The 14352-nt window shown below is 38.9% G+C and overlaps 1 protein-coding gene across 4 annotated transcripts; it reads right to left on the reverse strand.

Annotated features, from left to right (window-relative positions):
* Positions 1-310: 310 nt before the first annotated feature.
* Positions 311-14342, reverse strand: LOC135495885 (WD repeat-containing protein 89-like). Of its 4 annotated transcripts, none has more exons than XM_064784887.1 (14): positions 14316-14342; positions 13620-13799; positions 13265-13362; positions 12760-12844; positions 12464-12513; positions 12062-12176; positions 11727-11790; positions 11402-11533; positions 10903-10989; positions 10629-10673; positions 9341-9423; positions 9019-9124; positions 3731-3808; positions 311-515 (listed from the first exon to the last, which is right to left on the reverse strand). In XM_064784887.1, the coding sequence occupies exons 2-14, from the start codon at positions 13742-13744 to the stop codon at positions 441-443; spliced, it is 1143 nt and encodes a 380-aa protein (XP_064640957.1). In that variant the 5' UTR covers positions 13745-13799; positions 14316-14342; the 3' UTR covers positions 311-440. The 4 variants fall into 4 exon arrangements, with proteins under 4 accessions (XP_064640957.1, XP_064640958.1, XP_064640955.1 ...); XM_064784888.1 differs by having other exon boundaries at positions 13620-13791; positions 14316-14335; XM_064784885.1 differs by having other exon boundaries at positions 14233-14333.
* Between the last annotated feature and the right edge of the window lie 10 nt (positions 14343-14352).

Raw genomic sequence — 14352 nt, forward strand, 5'->3', positions numbered from 1 at the left:
AGCATAAAATGATCTGTTTCATTGTGAGTGGAAAACTTGAGTAAAGAAAACCTTTTGTCCCGAGAGTAATTTTAGTGCAAGTAAACTATCTTGTATTACCAATGTATGACCCGTTGGGCTATAAGCACGACATATCATCTTGTCTACAGGGTGTGACATTAACAAAATGTCTTCAATTTCAATGGCCCAGAACCAGCAAATGGTCTTATCATTTTGAAATAAGAGGTATGTATTCATTGCTGTAAGTGGGACCATGGACAGAATAGAATGCAAATAAGAGAACTTCTTCTTCTTTTTATATAAAATTTATTACATAAAAATAAATGCAGTACAATTACGCATATGATTTTCAATCTCAGAGTCATAGCAATTATTATTTCATAGGCATATGGCCTGTACAGAAGTCCTCCAGAATAGTAAGAAGCAATTCATTCTGCACATCAGTAGGGTTTATCCCGCTGCTTTTTACCTCGCTCTTTTTTCTTTGATTTAAGTTTTGCTCCATCCTCCACTTTCTGAAAAGATAAAAGCAAGTAGAAAGATGAGTACACAGTCATACATATTTTCAGAGGATTTTTTGAGAAGTGCTGCAATTCCCAGTCGCTGAAAAAAGGCAGCAATGTTCAGGAATAGATATGGTACTCAGAACAAAACACCCTGAAAAACTGAAAATGTTGTCCAGAGAACTGCCCTTACTTGCAATAAGAGGACTCTAAAATGCTCATTTTTTGTCCGATTTCAAAACTTCAAAGGTCAACTGTGAGCTGAGGCATGAATCTTTCCTTTTTTGCTGTCAACTTAACCCTTTTATGAGCTGAAATAACAGAAATCTTCAAAAAATCGAAAATGTCACATCCCTTTATGTTTACTGCAAACACAGTCAGGTACAGTCAGTCACATCCTTCAAGGTGGCAATGGGTGATATGAATAAAGACTAGCAAATGCTTTTATCTAAAACTCCATGTACAATTACACTAGGCCTTTCTGTACAAAATTGAAGTAAAAGCATTTGCTAGACTTTATTCATATGAGCCCTTGTCTTGGAATGTGACCATCTAGAAAGTCGTGATGGCTCCTGACAGATATCGCAGTAAGTTTTCATTTGGAAGAAAAATGCCTCTTCTGAGCTGAAAGATCAGATCAAAGCATTAGTCCAGGCTAGTCATTTTACTTTCTGAGCAATGTGTGTATTATAAAATTACCATATCATGCCAACGGCAAGAATCCGGAAATTATATGATGTGGATCATTTTGAAACGATTGAATTTCAAATTAGAGTCCTCCAAATGTAAGTAGGCCTACAGCCTTAAGACTATTCATAAATTGCTTCTTGCTGTTTTTATGAGGTTCGGTCATTTGTAACAGTGTGTATCAGTGTGTCTACTGGTTGACACGAATTATTGACAAGTCAATGCCAGTAAGGCCTTCTTCTTTTGAGGAAAAAAATCAATGACAGTTTTCAGGCAGCAGCTCAAGGATTTCACATTTCTTTTTACTTGCAGACACTGTTGACAGTGATGCTGATTGGTTACAAACACATTTTGAGATAATGGGTTTTGGTGACAACCATGATGAAAGAAAATTTATAACACTGAAAAAAGTTTGTTTGTTTGTTTGTTCTGTGCATTGGTGACCCAGACCATGTTTTCATTCAGAATAACAAATAAGGAATGAAGTTTTTATTGAATGGTAGATAAGATGATTAAAATGATCCTTCACACAATGAAATAAAATGCATTGTCCAATGTACATTCCGATACGGTTAATCCTTAGATATCAAGTAACATTGATGTTACATAACACAGGACAAACAAGCAAGTAGAGCAAGCATCTTAAGTAGACAATTTTCTGGGACGAACATGGAAGTTACACAACAGGAATAATATAAACATGATAAATTCATACCAGCAAATAAGAAGGAAATGACACTCGGAAATCATGAACTGATACAAAAAGGACATTTCATCAACAACTGGTGACACCAACTGGCCAGATCCCCCTTCCCACCCATCAAAAAATTAAATAGAATATGAAAAGCATGGACAGTAATCATCTCGAACCCTCAATGTATTGATATTGCTAAGCTTTACAGATAACGCACGTCCAATATAGGCGAAGGCAGCACAGCTGGAAGTTCAGTAATGAGCCATCCTCTTTTAAACGGGGACTACAACACGACATTGAGGGAATAAGTATGCATTGAGTGACATGGCCTGATATTGTCAGGGTATTAATGAGCTAGCCAGCTAACCAGCTCAAAAAGAAAAAAACATGTTCTAGTATACTCATTATACTAAGTACCACAGTATCAATTTATGAAAACCTTGCTTTGATCACCACTTAATTTTTTATACAAAGTAGTTGAACAAAATAACCTTTTCACGCATTCCTTTTGATCTCAACCAGTTCGATTAGACAAACTTGACATACTCCAGAGAAGGAAAATTGCTAATTGAACTTTGGACTGATCAACTTAGGTGGCACACCTGTTATTGACATTCATATATAGATCATTGATAAATCATATTTCGTTGACACTTTTGGGGGCAATCGGCACGATAAATATAGGACAATTAGATGTCTAATACAGTACCTAGTTGAAATAGACACTCGGTATGAGAGATGACCAGGTCTGTGGCCCTATCAACTGGACCACTTGAATAAATTCTAGAAAATTTTTTAAATTTTAAATTTAAATTTTTTTCACCAATTATGGAAAAAAAATCGTTTTTTCAATAATTCATCATTTTAATTTTTGCGAATTTGATTATTCGTGAAATCCACGAAAATAAAAATAAATTTTCACAAAAAATTGATGTTTACAGCATAGGGTTCACACAATCATCCAACATACATCCCACTACTTTCAAAATTATCGAACAAAATTGTGCAACAGTAGGTGAAATAAATATCATCATCCAATAGAAATATCAGTATAGATTTTGATATTGAAATTTCAGACTGGGAAGGTAAGAATCTAAATACAGCTTTGAGTGTCAACAGATAAGGCCTCAAGTGGGAAGGTCTACCTCAAGTGGTGGCAAACAGGGACAGCCTAAGTGGACATGAGAGAGTTGAGGACATCAGCACTGGACAGGTTATCACTAGACAATTTAGCCGTGGAATGATACGTATCAGCGATTGTCAACAGGGATTCCCTGGACTACTTTTTTACTGATGTAACTGCCTTACCGCATTTTCAGAGCATGGCAAATAGACCTGTCTGAGTGATAAGAGAACTATAGGACATCAGTACAAGTAGATGTTTAAAATTATTTGATGTGTAACTTGGGAGAAATAAGATATGAAAACAGAAACACAATTTCAAATCAAAAATGTATTTCATCATTGCACAATCAATACAAATTACATCGAAGAACTGTACCTTTAAGTTACCAAATAAATTAAAATCGATGCACTGGATTGCCCCTCAAAATGAAGTAAAACAAAACTCAAACTGTTAGTTTCAATTTGATCTCAAGTCGGATATGTCAATCAAAAATGACATTAAGTGGCCAATCCTTGATTAACTTAAGAGAATGTCAAACATGAAAGAGCATGAATTTAGAAAAATGACACAGACCACATTCAGATATTTACTCCCGATAATCGATGGGCAAGATGGCAGTCACACTGACAGGAACCTTGGCAGTGGCAGATGTAGGGGGTGGCCAATGAGGAATCCCCCCCCCCCCCCCCGAAAAAAATCATCAAACTGATTCAACCTTACCTTTTTTGGTGAAGTAACTTGATCAGATTTCCAAAGACAAACCATAGAATCTTCACCTCCTGTTACAAGGGTCTTGGACTGAAATGATAAAATTATGAAAAATGTGGTGAATTTCTCACATCCAGGATAATCATTTTTGGCTAAAAGTATAGTTTTACCGTTGTAACGTTCAGGTCGAACATAATTCAGAATTGAACAAGAAACATATTAACAATTGATTTGGCCTCACTGGATAGGTCAAAAAGGATGATCAATCTCCATGTGATTCCAATTAAATTTAGGTCAATTTACATCTAAAAGATGATGATGAAAGATAATCAATTGTCTTCTAGTGTCAACTGTCCTGTGACACTTCAGATAACCGCATCTCAAGATACTAGTGCTTTATGGGAATTGAAGTGAAAACGTCATCACGATCGCAGAAACTCCTTACTTGCACTCCTGCACAAGAGATGTTGCGGGCTGCCTGCTGCTGCAAATTTCCTAGAATGACCAGATATTTATTGCGTTGAGCTTACAGCGAAAACTCCCTGCGTGAACACCTCTGTTAGCAGGAGAGACTCTCAAATAAGAACATTGATTCTGCACCAGAATCCTTTCCATTGAATTCTGCCTCTGTAATCAGGGCACCTCTCTTTTAAGGACATTATATGTCTGTCCAACAGGTGTCCTTCATAGAGATGTTCTACAGTATTTTAGCACAGAGCATAACATAAACTTATGGACCGGTGCGAGAGTTTGTAACACCCTGTATAACGACATCCCTCTGCTATGCCTATAATTAACATGGTATTCCTAGAATAACCACATGGTTGTGGTACAGAGAGTTAAAACTTTAGCAGCATATTTCTAGATTCTGGTTTGTGGTGTCCACACCTGTAGACTGTCTGGCTGCTCATATCTCACCGGACAAACAGTGGAGAGGCTTGAACTCGGTGCAAATCATAGTGCACCACTAGAAATGATAATGGGTATGCAGCCCCCCCCCCCGCCCCATGTAGCAAGTTTTTTTGGTCAGTGGCAGCAAAACACTCTTTTTTGCTTCCTCCAGTCTTCATATTGGCCAAAATCTGCATGAAACACTTGCTGACGGGGAGGGGGGGGGGGCTGCACAGTCTGCAGGTTTTGGTGATGACGAACCTCATTCCAACCCTGAAAGATGAGGGGGGGGGCAAATACGGTAATAAAAGTGCCTTGACAAAGATCAAGGCAATATGGTCGATTCTATTCTCAAACCAGCATTTCTCATATCATAGGTGGCACAATAAACAAACACCTCAACAAAATGTAATTTTCACACAGAATGGGTATGATACGACAAAATCATACTTTCTTGATAAGCTTTTCGTTTGCTGGGTCGGTTGAACCAACGAACGGCAAGCAATCCGCCAACAGATCAGGTGGTCAGGTAAAACAGTAAATTTGATGAGTGGAAATTCCTAGTTGTTGATCTAGGCAGTGAGCACTGGGCGAGGTATTTGTGTATCGTGTTTATTCTGTCTGAAGGGAGTGCATCTCGGCCCAATCATTAATACCACAATCAGCGAGGACTACGGCATGGGATGTTTTCACCCCCCTCCCATTGGAAAAAAAGGTTAAAAACGGCCCTGCATGAAATAAGACAGCTCTGAAAGAGTGTCTATTCGGCGGTGTTTACAACAGGGTGACCCTCAAATAAGAAAGCTAATCATAATTTTCCCCGAAGGTCTCAACCTACAGAGCTTGTGATAAACTCGGAAAGTAGTCCACACAATGACAGCCCATAGTAATGACCCCCTGAATAAAACCACGAAAACATTGCGTAAACAATGTTTAAGAAATGAGGCTCACATTTAAACTGAACTCCAAGTGTGTGTGCTTGTACTAAAACTATGCAAGGTTTAATGTCAGAACATACTGAAACCCTCACTGGTATCTCACTTTAGGCCCAATTCTAAAGGCCCGTGTGTACAAGAACTAACTCATAGGGGCGGGTATCTTGTTAACCCTGATCACTTGATGTTATTAAAAACATTTTTTACGCTGTTTTGACTATCTCTAAGGCATTCTCATGACACAAGAAGAGACGACTCAGACCAAAGCATTGTTGGACTACAATATAATGATCAAAAGACTAAACACAGTTAGATTTGAACAATCTTTCTATTCAGCACTTAAAAGCCTAGTGACTTTTCAGCTTGACATTGAAATGTTTGTGTGTGGAGCAAAAACAGTCTTATGCAATAACTGTTTAGTATCAAACAAAGTTAGGAAATATGTTTGAGTGCTCCCCAGGAAAAGGGAGGAAATGTTAGCATTTTTCAGTTGAAGTATTCTAAGAATTTCAAACTTGGCAATTAGCAATGCTCTGGTCGTAGTTGTTGATGACTGGATGTGGGGAATGCATTTGGTGCAATCTCAAAATCGTCAACACTTTCAAAAAACATCCTTTGGGTTTTGTTTATCACAATTCTTCCACTACGCCAAGCCCACGAGACTTTACTCCATACGTGATTGTCCCCCTCCGAAACTCACTCATGAAGCAAAGTGACTGTGTTCAGACCATGAGGCAATGAAAGCAAAGGAAATTGACCAAGAGGACTAGGGCCACTACGCTCATGCTTCATCAAAGTGAGATGCCTTGGATGGTCTGGGCATGATACTCAATCTTGAATCTCTAAGGGTCATTGGTGGCCAGAAAATGGTTCAAGGGATAAGCAGACGGACAGGATCGAGTAGGCGAGATGGCTGGATAAGGTGGAGAGACAGAAAAGATATAATAATCAGGTGCCTGAATTTGCCGAGCACCATACGACCCACAGGAAACCAATAAAATGCTTTATAAATATCAACAATCTTACCACATTTCACATGAGTCAAAGCAAAGAAACCATATCTCATCATGTTCTTACTGAACCTTGGTGCCAATGAGGCCCGGAGCATTTTACTTTTTTTCAAAAACAAAGATAAAATTTTACTTCTTTTGACAATGAAACTACCAACACTTTTTGCCAGAGAATGCATATTTGTTGAAATATCACAGTGTGTGGGATAAATCCCTTTATAAGGGGATATTTTTAGACACAGACAAGCAAATAATCAAATATGTAGGTTACTTAAAATACTCTTCTCGCAATTAGGGATTTGGCAAATATTGAATTGGCATTTGTTAACTGGTATTTTGAGGTCTTTAGCAAATTCTCAAGAACACTTCAATCTTCGATCTAATATAAATCATCTATAGTACAACAACATAACAATGTGTTACCAGGGCAACAAAATATTCAGATAGAAATGGTGCACAAGAATCTTCTAAAACGAACTCAAACAGAGAGTTGGCTTCAATATTTAGCACAATTCTTCTACAAGGTTTGGTTCTGCCTTTGAATTATACAGAACATTAAACTTGATATTATCAATTTATTTTGGAACATAGGGCAATTTGCTTTTTTGCGAGGTATTGTCTTGTAACCCGTTTATGAGTGGAATATTATGCTTTCATGACTGTTAAATGAATTTATACATGCATTCTGGTTGTGACTTCATCCTCATCAGACCTATTTCGGATGAATATTTGCATGGGGGAGAAGGCCACTAAAAGGCCAGACCTCCAACCTGCCATGCTAACCTAATAAAAAGAAGTTGATTTGATATGAATTTAAACTTATGACCCCTTCATTTTGTCTTTTTGTCCAACAGTTATTTCAAAGAAAGGAATTTCAAATTAAACAAAATGATTTTTAAATATTTTCCACGGCATAAGAACCATTATGTTACTTATGTTGGAAAATATTGACATTTGAACTGCATTGTGGCCAGTTATGTTTTTCTAATGTATTCAGAGATAGACAGATATTGCAGAGTCATCTTGGTTCACTTCACAGGTCAAGTCAACAGGAACTACTTTTCCATTATCAATTTGAAGCTGCATTGATTTTCATGGGTTTTTATAATCCGAAGGTTTTTTTCTTAGGGGCCTGGAACGGGAAAAAACCTTGTCCCATTAGTTGTTACTGGGATGTTAATGATGTAAACAACCTGGAATATGATTCCTGGGGACAGGGTTTGTAAACTTTGATATTGCAGCTCAGACTGTGTTGACATCGCAGATTAGTGATTTACACCCTCTTCACGGGAGTCAATCAGTGCAGCGCAAGTGTGCCAGAAATTTCAGACCAAATTTTCGTCAAAACAAAGGTATACAATACCAGGTCAGCAAGAGTCAGATCACTGGTTGTGGTACTCATGCATAGGAGAATTATTGGTGAATTTTAACTCCTTGTATTGAAAAACCCAATTTAAGAAGAATCTTCTCGGTCAAAAATACTGAAAAAGTTTATTTTGGCTTTTCAAGTACCAAGGGCGATCAATGGCATTGCGGTTAGAGTGGGTCATAATCAGGAGGTTGTTGGTTTAACTCTAGGAAGGATCGCCGGTTTCATCTCGGTGTCCTTGAGCAAGACACCTAACCCTGCCTTGCTTCTCTCAACCCAGTAGAAGATGGGTACCAGTTCAGATTGGGGAAGTCAACCAGTGTTAGACCAGCATCCTATCCGAGGGAGTGATACTCCTAGTCGCTTGATGTTAGGGAATCCAGGATAAGCTCCAGTCTGATCGGCCGTGCCTGGCTAGGGCTATAGCCCAGCAGGCTTTATCTTTTATTTAAACTTTCTAATACCAAAAACCTGCCATCTCCACCTTGGCGAATCAATGTCATACTAATTAGCCCTCCACAAGGAATCCAAGAGGTTTCTTTACAGACACTTGAGTTATAAATAGCGACAGACATGTTGTGCTGAGGAAAACAAGTGTCTAATTAGCTTGGGTTGGTAGCCTATGCATAGCAGGCTCGACCATGGTGAAGGACCCTACACCCACGTTATCGTTATAACATACTCTAGTTTCACCATTCTAAGACCGGTTCTGAATATTTAATCCAAGCTTGATATCACGCACATATCTGTTCGATGCACTTCAGCATGTTCAGTTTAGATAACCAATTGGTTGACGACACCAAGTTGTCCGATTGTCATGGCATAATGATCCCACGTGGCATTTTTTTCGTTTTCCTGGTACTTAATCAACGGGTCTTAGATCTGTGAAACAAGAGTATGCTTGATATTTATCATAATGCAAGCATAATATGCAGTGAAAACAACATTACCACAGAAAGTTCTCTAATGCTTTTAACCCTGAGAAGTCAGGAAATAAAATGACTGTGGAAACAGTATTTACGGGTTTCCAGTATTAGACATTTTCTACAACAAGGGTTAAAATGATGCAGAGTTGAGTAATGAGTTGAGCCCTACCTTTTGGTCCCATGTCAAACATCGCAGTGTTGCTTTGTGACCCTTCGACAGACTATGAACGTGTGGCGCGCTGTTACCATCGACTGAGAAGATGTGGGTGGAGCCACTGAAAAAAGAAATAAAATAAAGAAAAAAATTGACATTCTCAATAGGTTGATGCAATTTGAACTATCCATCATCGCAGATGTCAAGGGATGGGGTTTGCGGATGAAATCCATAGTGTATGAATGAAATATCTACTCAAGGTAAATTACCTTAATTGCTAATGATAAACAAATTCTAATATATTTAATTCTGTCCCTGTGACAGGGGTCTTGCTTACCTATGGTCTCCAGCAACAAGATACAAGTTGTCCGCCTCGTTGTCATAGAAACAGTCAACAAGATAGTCAATATGGTGGCTCTCCTGAAAGGCAAAACTTTTAAAAAATGTAGGGGAAATTCTTGGGCCTAACATAAACAAATCTTTGTAACATTACTTTGTTCATCATCTGATGGATGTCAGACACTGCACTATCATATAGACTCACCATACCGGTGAGCAAAAAATTAAGAGTACAACTTTAACAGGTTCAACAAGAACATTCCTATTTTTTACAAAGTATAGCACTGGGCAAGACATAAGAGGTGAAAAGCGCATTGTACCCGAGTTCATATCATGCAAACTTTGTTTTCCCATTATAAAAAGACAGCATGCCCAGGGGGCAGGCTTTGACGCAAATGATATGCGACGTGGTCCCACCTCATTGTAAAGCATTAAATAAGATCGCAGAGCCTAAATAAACATATCTTGCCTTGACATAGACAGTGTGAACTGACTGCACCCAGAAAGGTGTGGTCATCCCCACTGGCCACAGGGAACTCATTTTCATATTTAGGATTACCATCGAGAGTGATATATATGTACCATAGATAAGTTTTGGTGCATAGCAGCTGCTCCTTGACACACAAGGGCGCACCCTGTGATGCCAGGAGCACTTTGAGAAGGGTTGACTTGAAAAAGTGCTGTAGAAATGCCAAAATTTAACTTTAAGAGGCACAACAAGTTCAAAATTCACAGATTCATTAAACTTTCAAATATTTACAATCTTATAACCAATTCATTTGATACTTATAAGTATTTTACAGGAATACCCTCAGTTCTAAAAAAACTTTGTTACCCTAAGACACTGCATTTGTATGCACCACTTTTGTATGAGAATTAATCTGTTGAATAAGTGGTTATTGGCAGCTCGAATTTTCCCTCAGAGACTATGATCACAGATCAATTAATAATACCACATATTTTGCAGTTATAGCATTCCCTGCTAGATGACAGCACCTCCTGAATCAAATTTTCTTGGGCTCAACCAAAGGAGGAGGGTTATGCCCGAGGTATGAAGTGCGAGTTGACAGAACATGATTGCCAGGTTGCAATGGTGGAAAAACGTTGGGGAAAGCTGTCCTGTCACGAATATAAATAGTGGGTAATGAGTTTGGGGTGAATTCCATGAGGCATGACCATCAGACAGTTGGAAACCACTGCCACCTTGGCCAAATCTCTGTGGCGATGAGACATTTTGTTTGCCGCGGAGCCAACCTGAAAATCTTGTATTGGAAATAAACACCTACCTCATTATCTTCTCGCAGGGACTTCAAATCACTCAGCATATCTCCCTGAAAGAAGAAAGACATTTGAGGGAGTACTGATAATGACCTTTTGGGTATGCCCCGAGATGGGGCTGAAAATTGCTGTGGGCACTTGACTTGGACAGGCCAGGATACTTATTGTAGCAGGATTAAGGATGAGTGGCAAGTTTCATCTGGATTTAGCAATAAAAGCTCTGACAGAATGGCATAAAGGATATATTATTCTTTTTTCCCCTCCATCACACTTTTTTCTTACCTCTTCATTCCATACATACATAGTTTCAATACTGGTTGTGCAGTAGATGCTGTCCATGCCATCCCGCTTACACCAACCAATTTGATTCTGAAAAGAGGATCACAGACAAATATGAAAGTGTACTTGCCAGAACTTTCGAACTGTTTTCATAAGAGACAGATACTGTGACAAGATGGCAGTACCCAGGACTGGAGGACAAGCTAAAGCCCTGGCTTTGCAAGGACACTTACCAAAAACAAGCCAGTACACCATCTTCTTCCTTGAATTTGATTTTCTTCAAGGCTGTATGCTACAACAACAGGCCTATGTTCTATGTCCAAGAGCTTTCTCTGCATGAATAACTGTTCAGTCATGGCTACATTGTTGGGCCATGTGGCCAATTTCTTAGTTTCCTAGAGTGGGCAGCTTTGCTTTGGTGTGGCCAGTCCACCAATCTCACACAAGACTCCACAGCCAAAACAGATAGTTTGACTTCACACAAGTCAACTAGTTTGCTCACCACTGAAGACTCTGCATTGAGTATCTGTGTTATTGCATTGTCTTCCCCCTGTTCTCTCAGGTCGAACAGGCAAACGAGGCCATCAACGGATCCACTCGCCATCTTGTGGAAGTGAGAGGGGTGGAATCTGACCTACAAGAAACAAGCAATTTATGAGCAGAATCTTCTCATTGTGTTCACTTGTCATGACGACAAGCAGTTGTTTTATTGTCTCAAAGCTAACAAGTCCATGAAAAGCAATACACTTGGGGAATCTCACAACAGATTCATATGTTCCTGTTTGGCCTGGCCTTGAGACTCTGGTCATGTCAACAGTATAACTTACTTGCGTTATGTGATCAGAATGTGAATCTGTAAATGTTCCAGTGGCATTTTTCATCCGCACATCCCTAAAATCAGAAATAGAATAAATTGGTAAATAGATACATATAATGTTGGCTGGTTTTAAGATGCCTTTAACTGCTATTGAGATTTAGTCACATACCATAACACACACAAAAATATATTTGTTTATGCTGCAGCAGATTTGTTTTCTCCGACGACCCAAGGCTAAAAGGAATGCCAATCAACCCTAACAATGACATTCAAATTTCCGCACCTTTTCATAAAAGCCTGAGGGTCAGGTCATGTCCCAGACCGATCATACACATTTTCACTTACCAGAACACAATTAGAGCATCTTTGGATGACTCATCACACTCTGTGCCAGCACACAGCAACGCATCCATCGCACTGATATCACAGCTTAGGAATCTATTACCCGAAGACTCATACCCTGGAAGATGGAACGAAAGGGGGTGAATCTGATTCAATGCATGGCAAAAATAACATCAAGACGCCCTGGACAAATCTGGTGCTGAACATCCGGCCGTATTGGGTGACCTATGCCTATTCGGTTCCCTAAGATAACAAAACACTGCACTGCAGATTTGCGTCTACTCATGCAAGCGTAATAGTTTTCTCCCAGTCGATTTCATCAATTGGTGGTGAGATAACTGACAGCTTTGACTCAAATCATGCAAGAAGACTTCATCAAAGTCCAATAAGAAGACCATGATTTACCTTTGAATATTTGAGCTTCTTTTTTCCCTTTAATTCTAATATCCCAGCATCTGTAAGTGAAGAAACAACAAAAGTCAAGGTCATATGAACCTAACAATCTAAACCTTATTCCTGGAAAATTTTGAGAAGGTAGTATGAATTTGACCAAAGAGATTTTTGGATTTGGTATCACAGATTCTAAGGCAATTTCACTTTATCAAACTTCTCATATCCTTCCCATGTCACAAAATACGGTCTGTCATATTTATTTCTGTCACATGGTGACCGCAATTTTTGAGGGAAAAGTTGTGTTGTACCTGATTGTTTCATCGATAGAAGATGTATACAGAAGATTGGAGTCAGTGTGACTGAATCGGATATCAGTGACGACATCAGTGTGACCTGCAAATTCAAGGCAAAGATGCATTTTCCAAGTTTCCCTGCGAACAGATTGTGCAGACGCACAAGATCTGACTTTAGCAGTAGACATTTGTCAGATCGCTGTAATAATCCAATGTTTCTTTAAAGCAAATTGCAAAAAATTAGATGAAGAAATTTATTCACTAATTCTATTTGGCGGCAGATGGAAGACTTTTCTAAGGAGTTAGATAGAAAATATATTGGTCTTATTTTTCTATTTTTATCATGTTAGCTAGGTCTATTGTGCATCACAACAGTTGGGATGCCAATTAGGATTATTTCTTAGTGACTGCATCTTCAGCCAGGGAGAGGCATTTATCACAAGCTATGTAGCTAACTGAGGTCAAATATAATGTGAGTTAATGAATTAGATCATTCTTAGCCAAGGTGTCAATCACTCACCTGATAACACTTGGAAGGAAGCGAGGTTGGATCTGTTGTACAATCTTACACAGTAATCGGACGTTGTTGCAGCAAGGATCGGTGATGAATCTGAATATCTGCGAAGACAAGTTGGTTTCTTTATAACATGAGAGATAATCTACTGTGCCAGCGCCAGCCACTTCTTAAAGGGGGACTATATGCAGGAGCAGCGGGGTAGAATAGGCCATCTGCGGGTGACTACCGGTAATATGCAGAGTAAAGGCACTTGGTCATGTTTTATTCACCACTAAATATATCCCTCGTCAAGTGTGGATAGTTCTGACGTACTCTGAGGTAGGAGATACCTCTATTGGGGACGCTGACTTTGACTTACTCTATTGGTGATGCTGTATGTAGCACATATTCAGGCTCCTTCTCTTTCAATGACACTGATGATTTGCCGGACAAACACAAGTCAGAGAGACGCCAAACCATTTCTGTCAATTCCTCTGCCGTCATGGGTTGTGACAATAGTTTGTTTCAACTTCAGCATCAGTTATGAACACCTGAAAAACTAACAATGATAAAGCTTTTATTCTATCACTTAAATATAAGATGTGTCATCTGTCCTTTGATTGAAGTGTAGGGCAGCAGTCTTCGATCTTTCTTATTGTTGTTGGTATTTTTTTCACATGTCACTTCACTTCAGACTCTTACTCTTGGCTAGCTGGAATACAAGCGTGCGGAAAGAAGACATGAGGATAACATTGCATCAGTCTTTTATAGGTGAAGAACAGATGCTCATAAACAGAAGGTAAACAGCCCGGCATGCCGTACAATAACTGGGCTAGAATCTGAACAGTTACCAGTACGTAAACTAAATACTAAATGGCAGCACCAGTCAATGTCCGAAAAGGCCAATTTTGAGCTACAAATCAATTTCTTTGGGGTTTGTCAAGGAGTAGAATCTTACACAAGTACGTAGAATAAGAACTTTAAACACATACGAACAACTTGGTTATCAGAAAGCAAATGAATAATTGTGATTATCGAGAAAATCGAAGAAAATAAGCAAAAAATCGTGCCCTACTTCAACGTGTTGTGACAAACGTCATCAATTTTGCAAC

The sequence above is a fragment of the Lineus longissimus genome, chromosome 11 (assembly GCF_910592395.1).
Source record: "Lineus longissimus chromosome 11, tnLinLong1.2, whole genome shotgun sequence".
Lineage (NCBI taxonomy): Eukaryota > Metazoa > Nemertea > Pilidiophora > Heteronemertea > Lineidae > Lineus > Lineus longissimus.

Excerpts from the sequence above, each read along its gene's own strand:
- LOC135495885 (XM_064784887.1), bottom strand. The coding sequence starts at position 13,744 with ATGACGGCAGAGGAATTGACAGAAATGGTTTGGCGTCTCTCTGACTTG. Across the intron at positions 10,990-11,401 it reads TCAATGCAGAGTCTTCAGTG|AATCAAATTGGTTGGTGTAA; the intron begins GTGAGCAAACTA and ends TCCTCTTTTCAG. Across the intron at positions 516-3,730 it reads AAGTTACTTCACCAAAAAAG|AAAGTGGAGGATGGAGCAAA; the intron begins GTAAGGTTGAAT and ends TTATCTTTTCAG.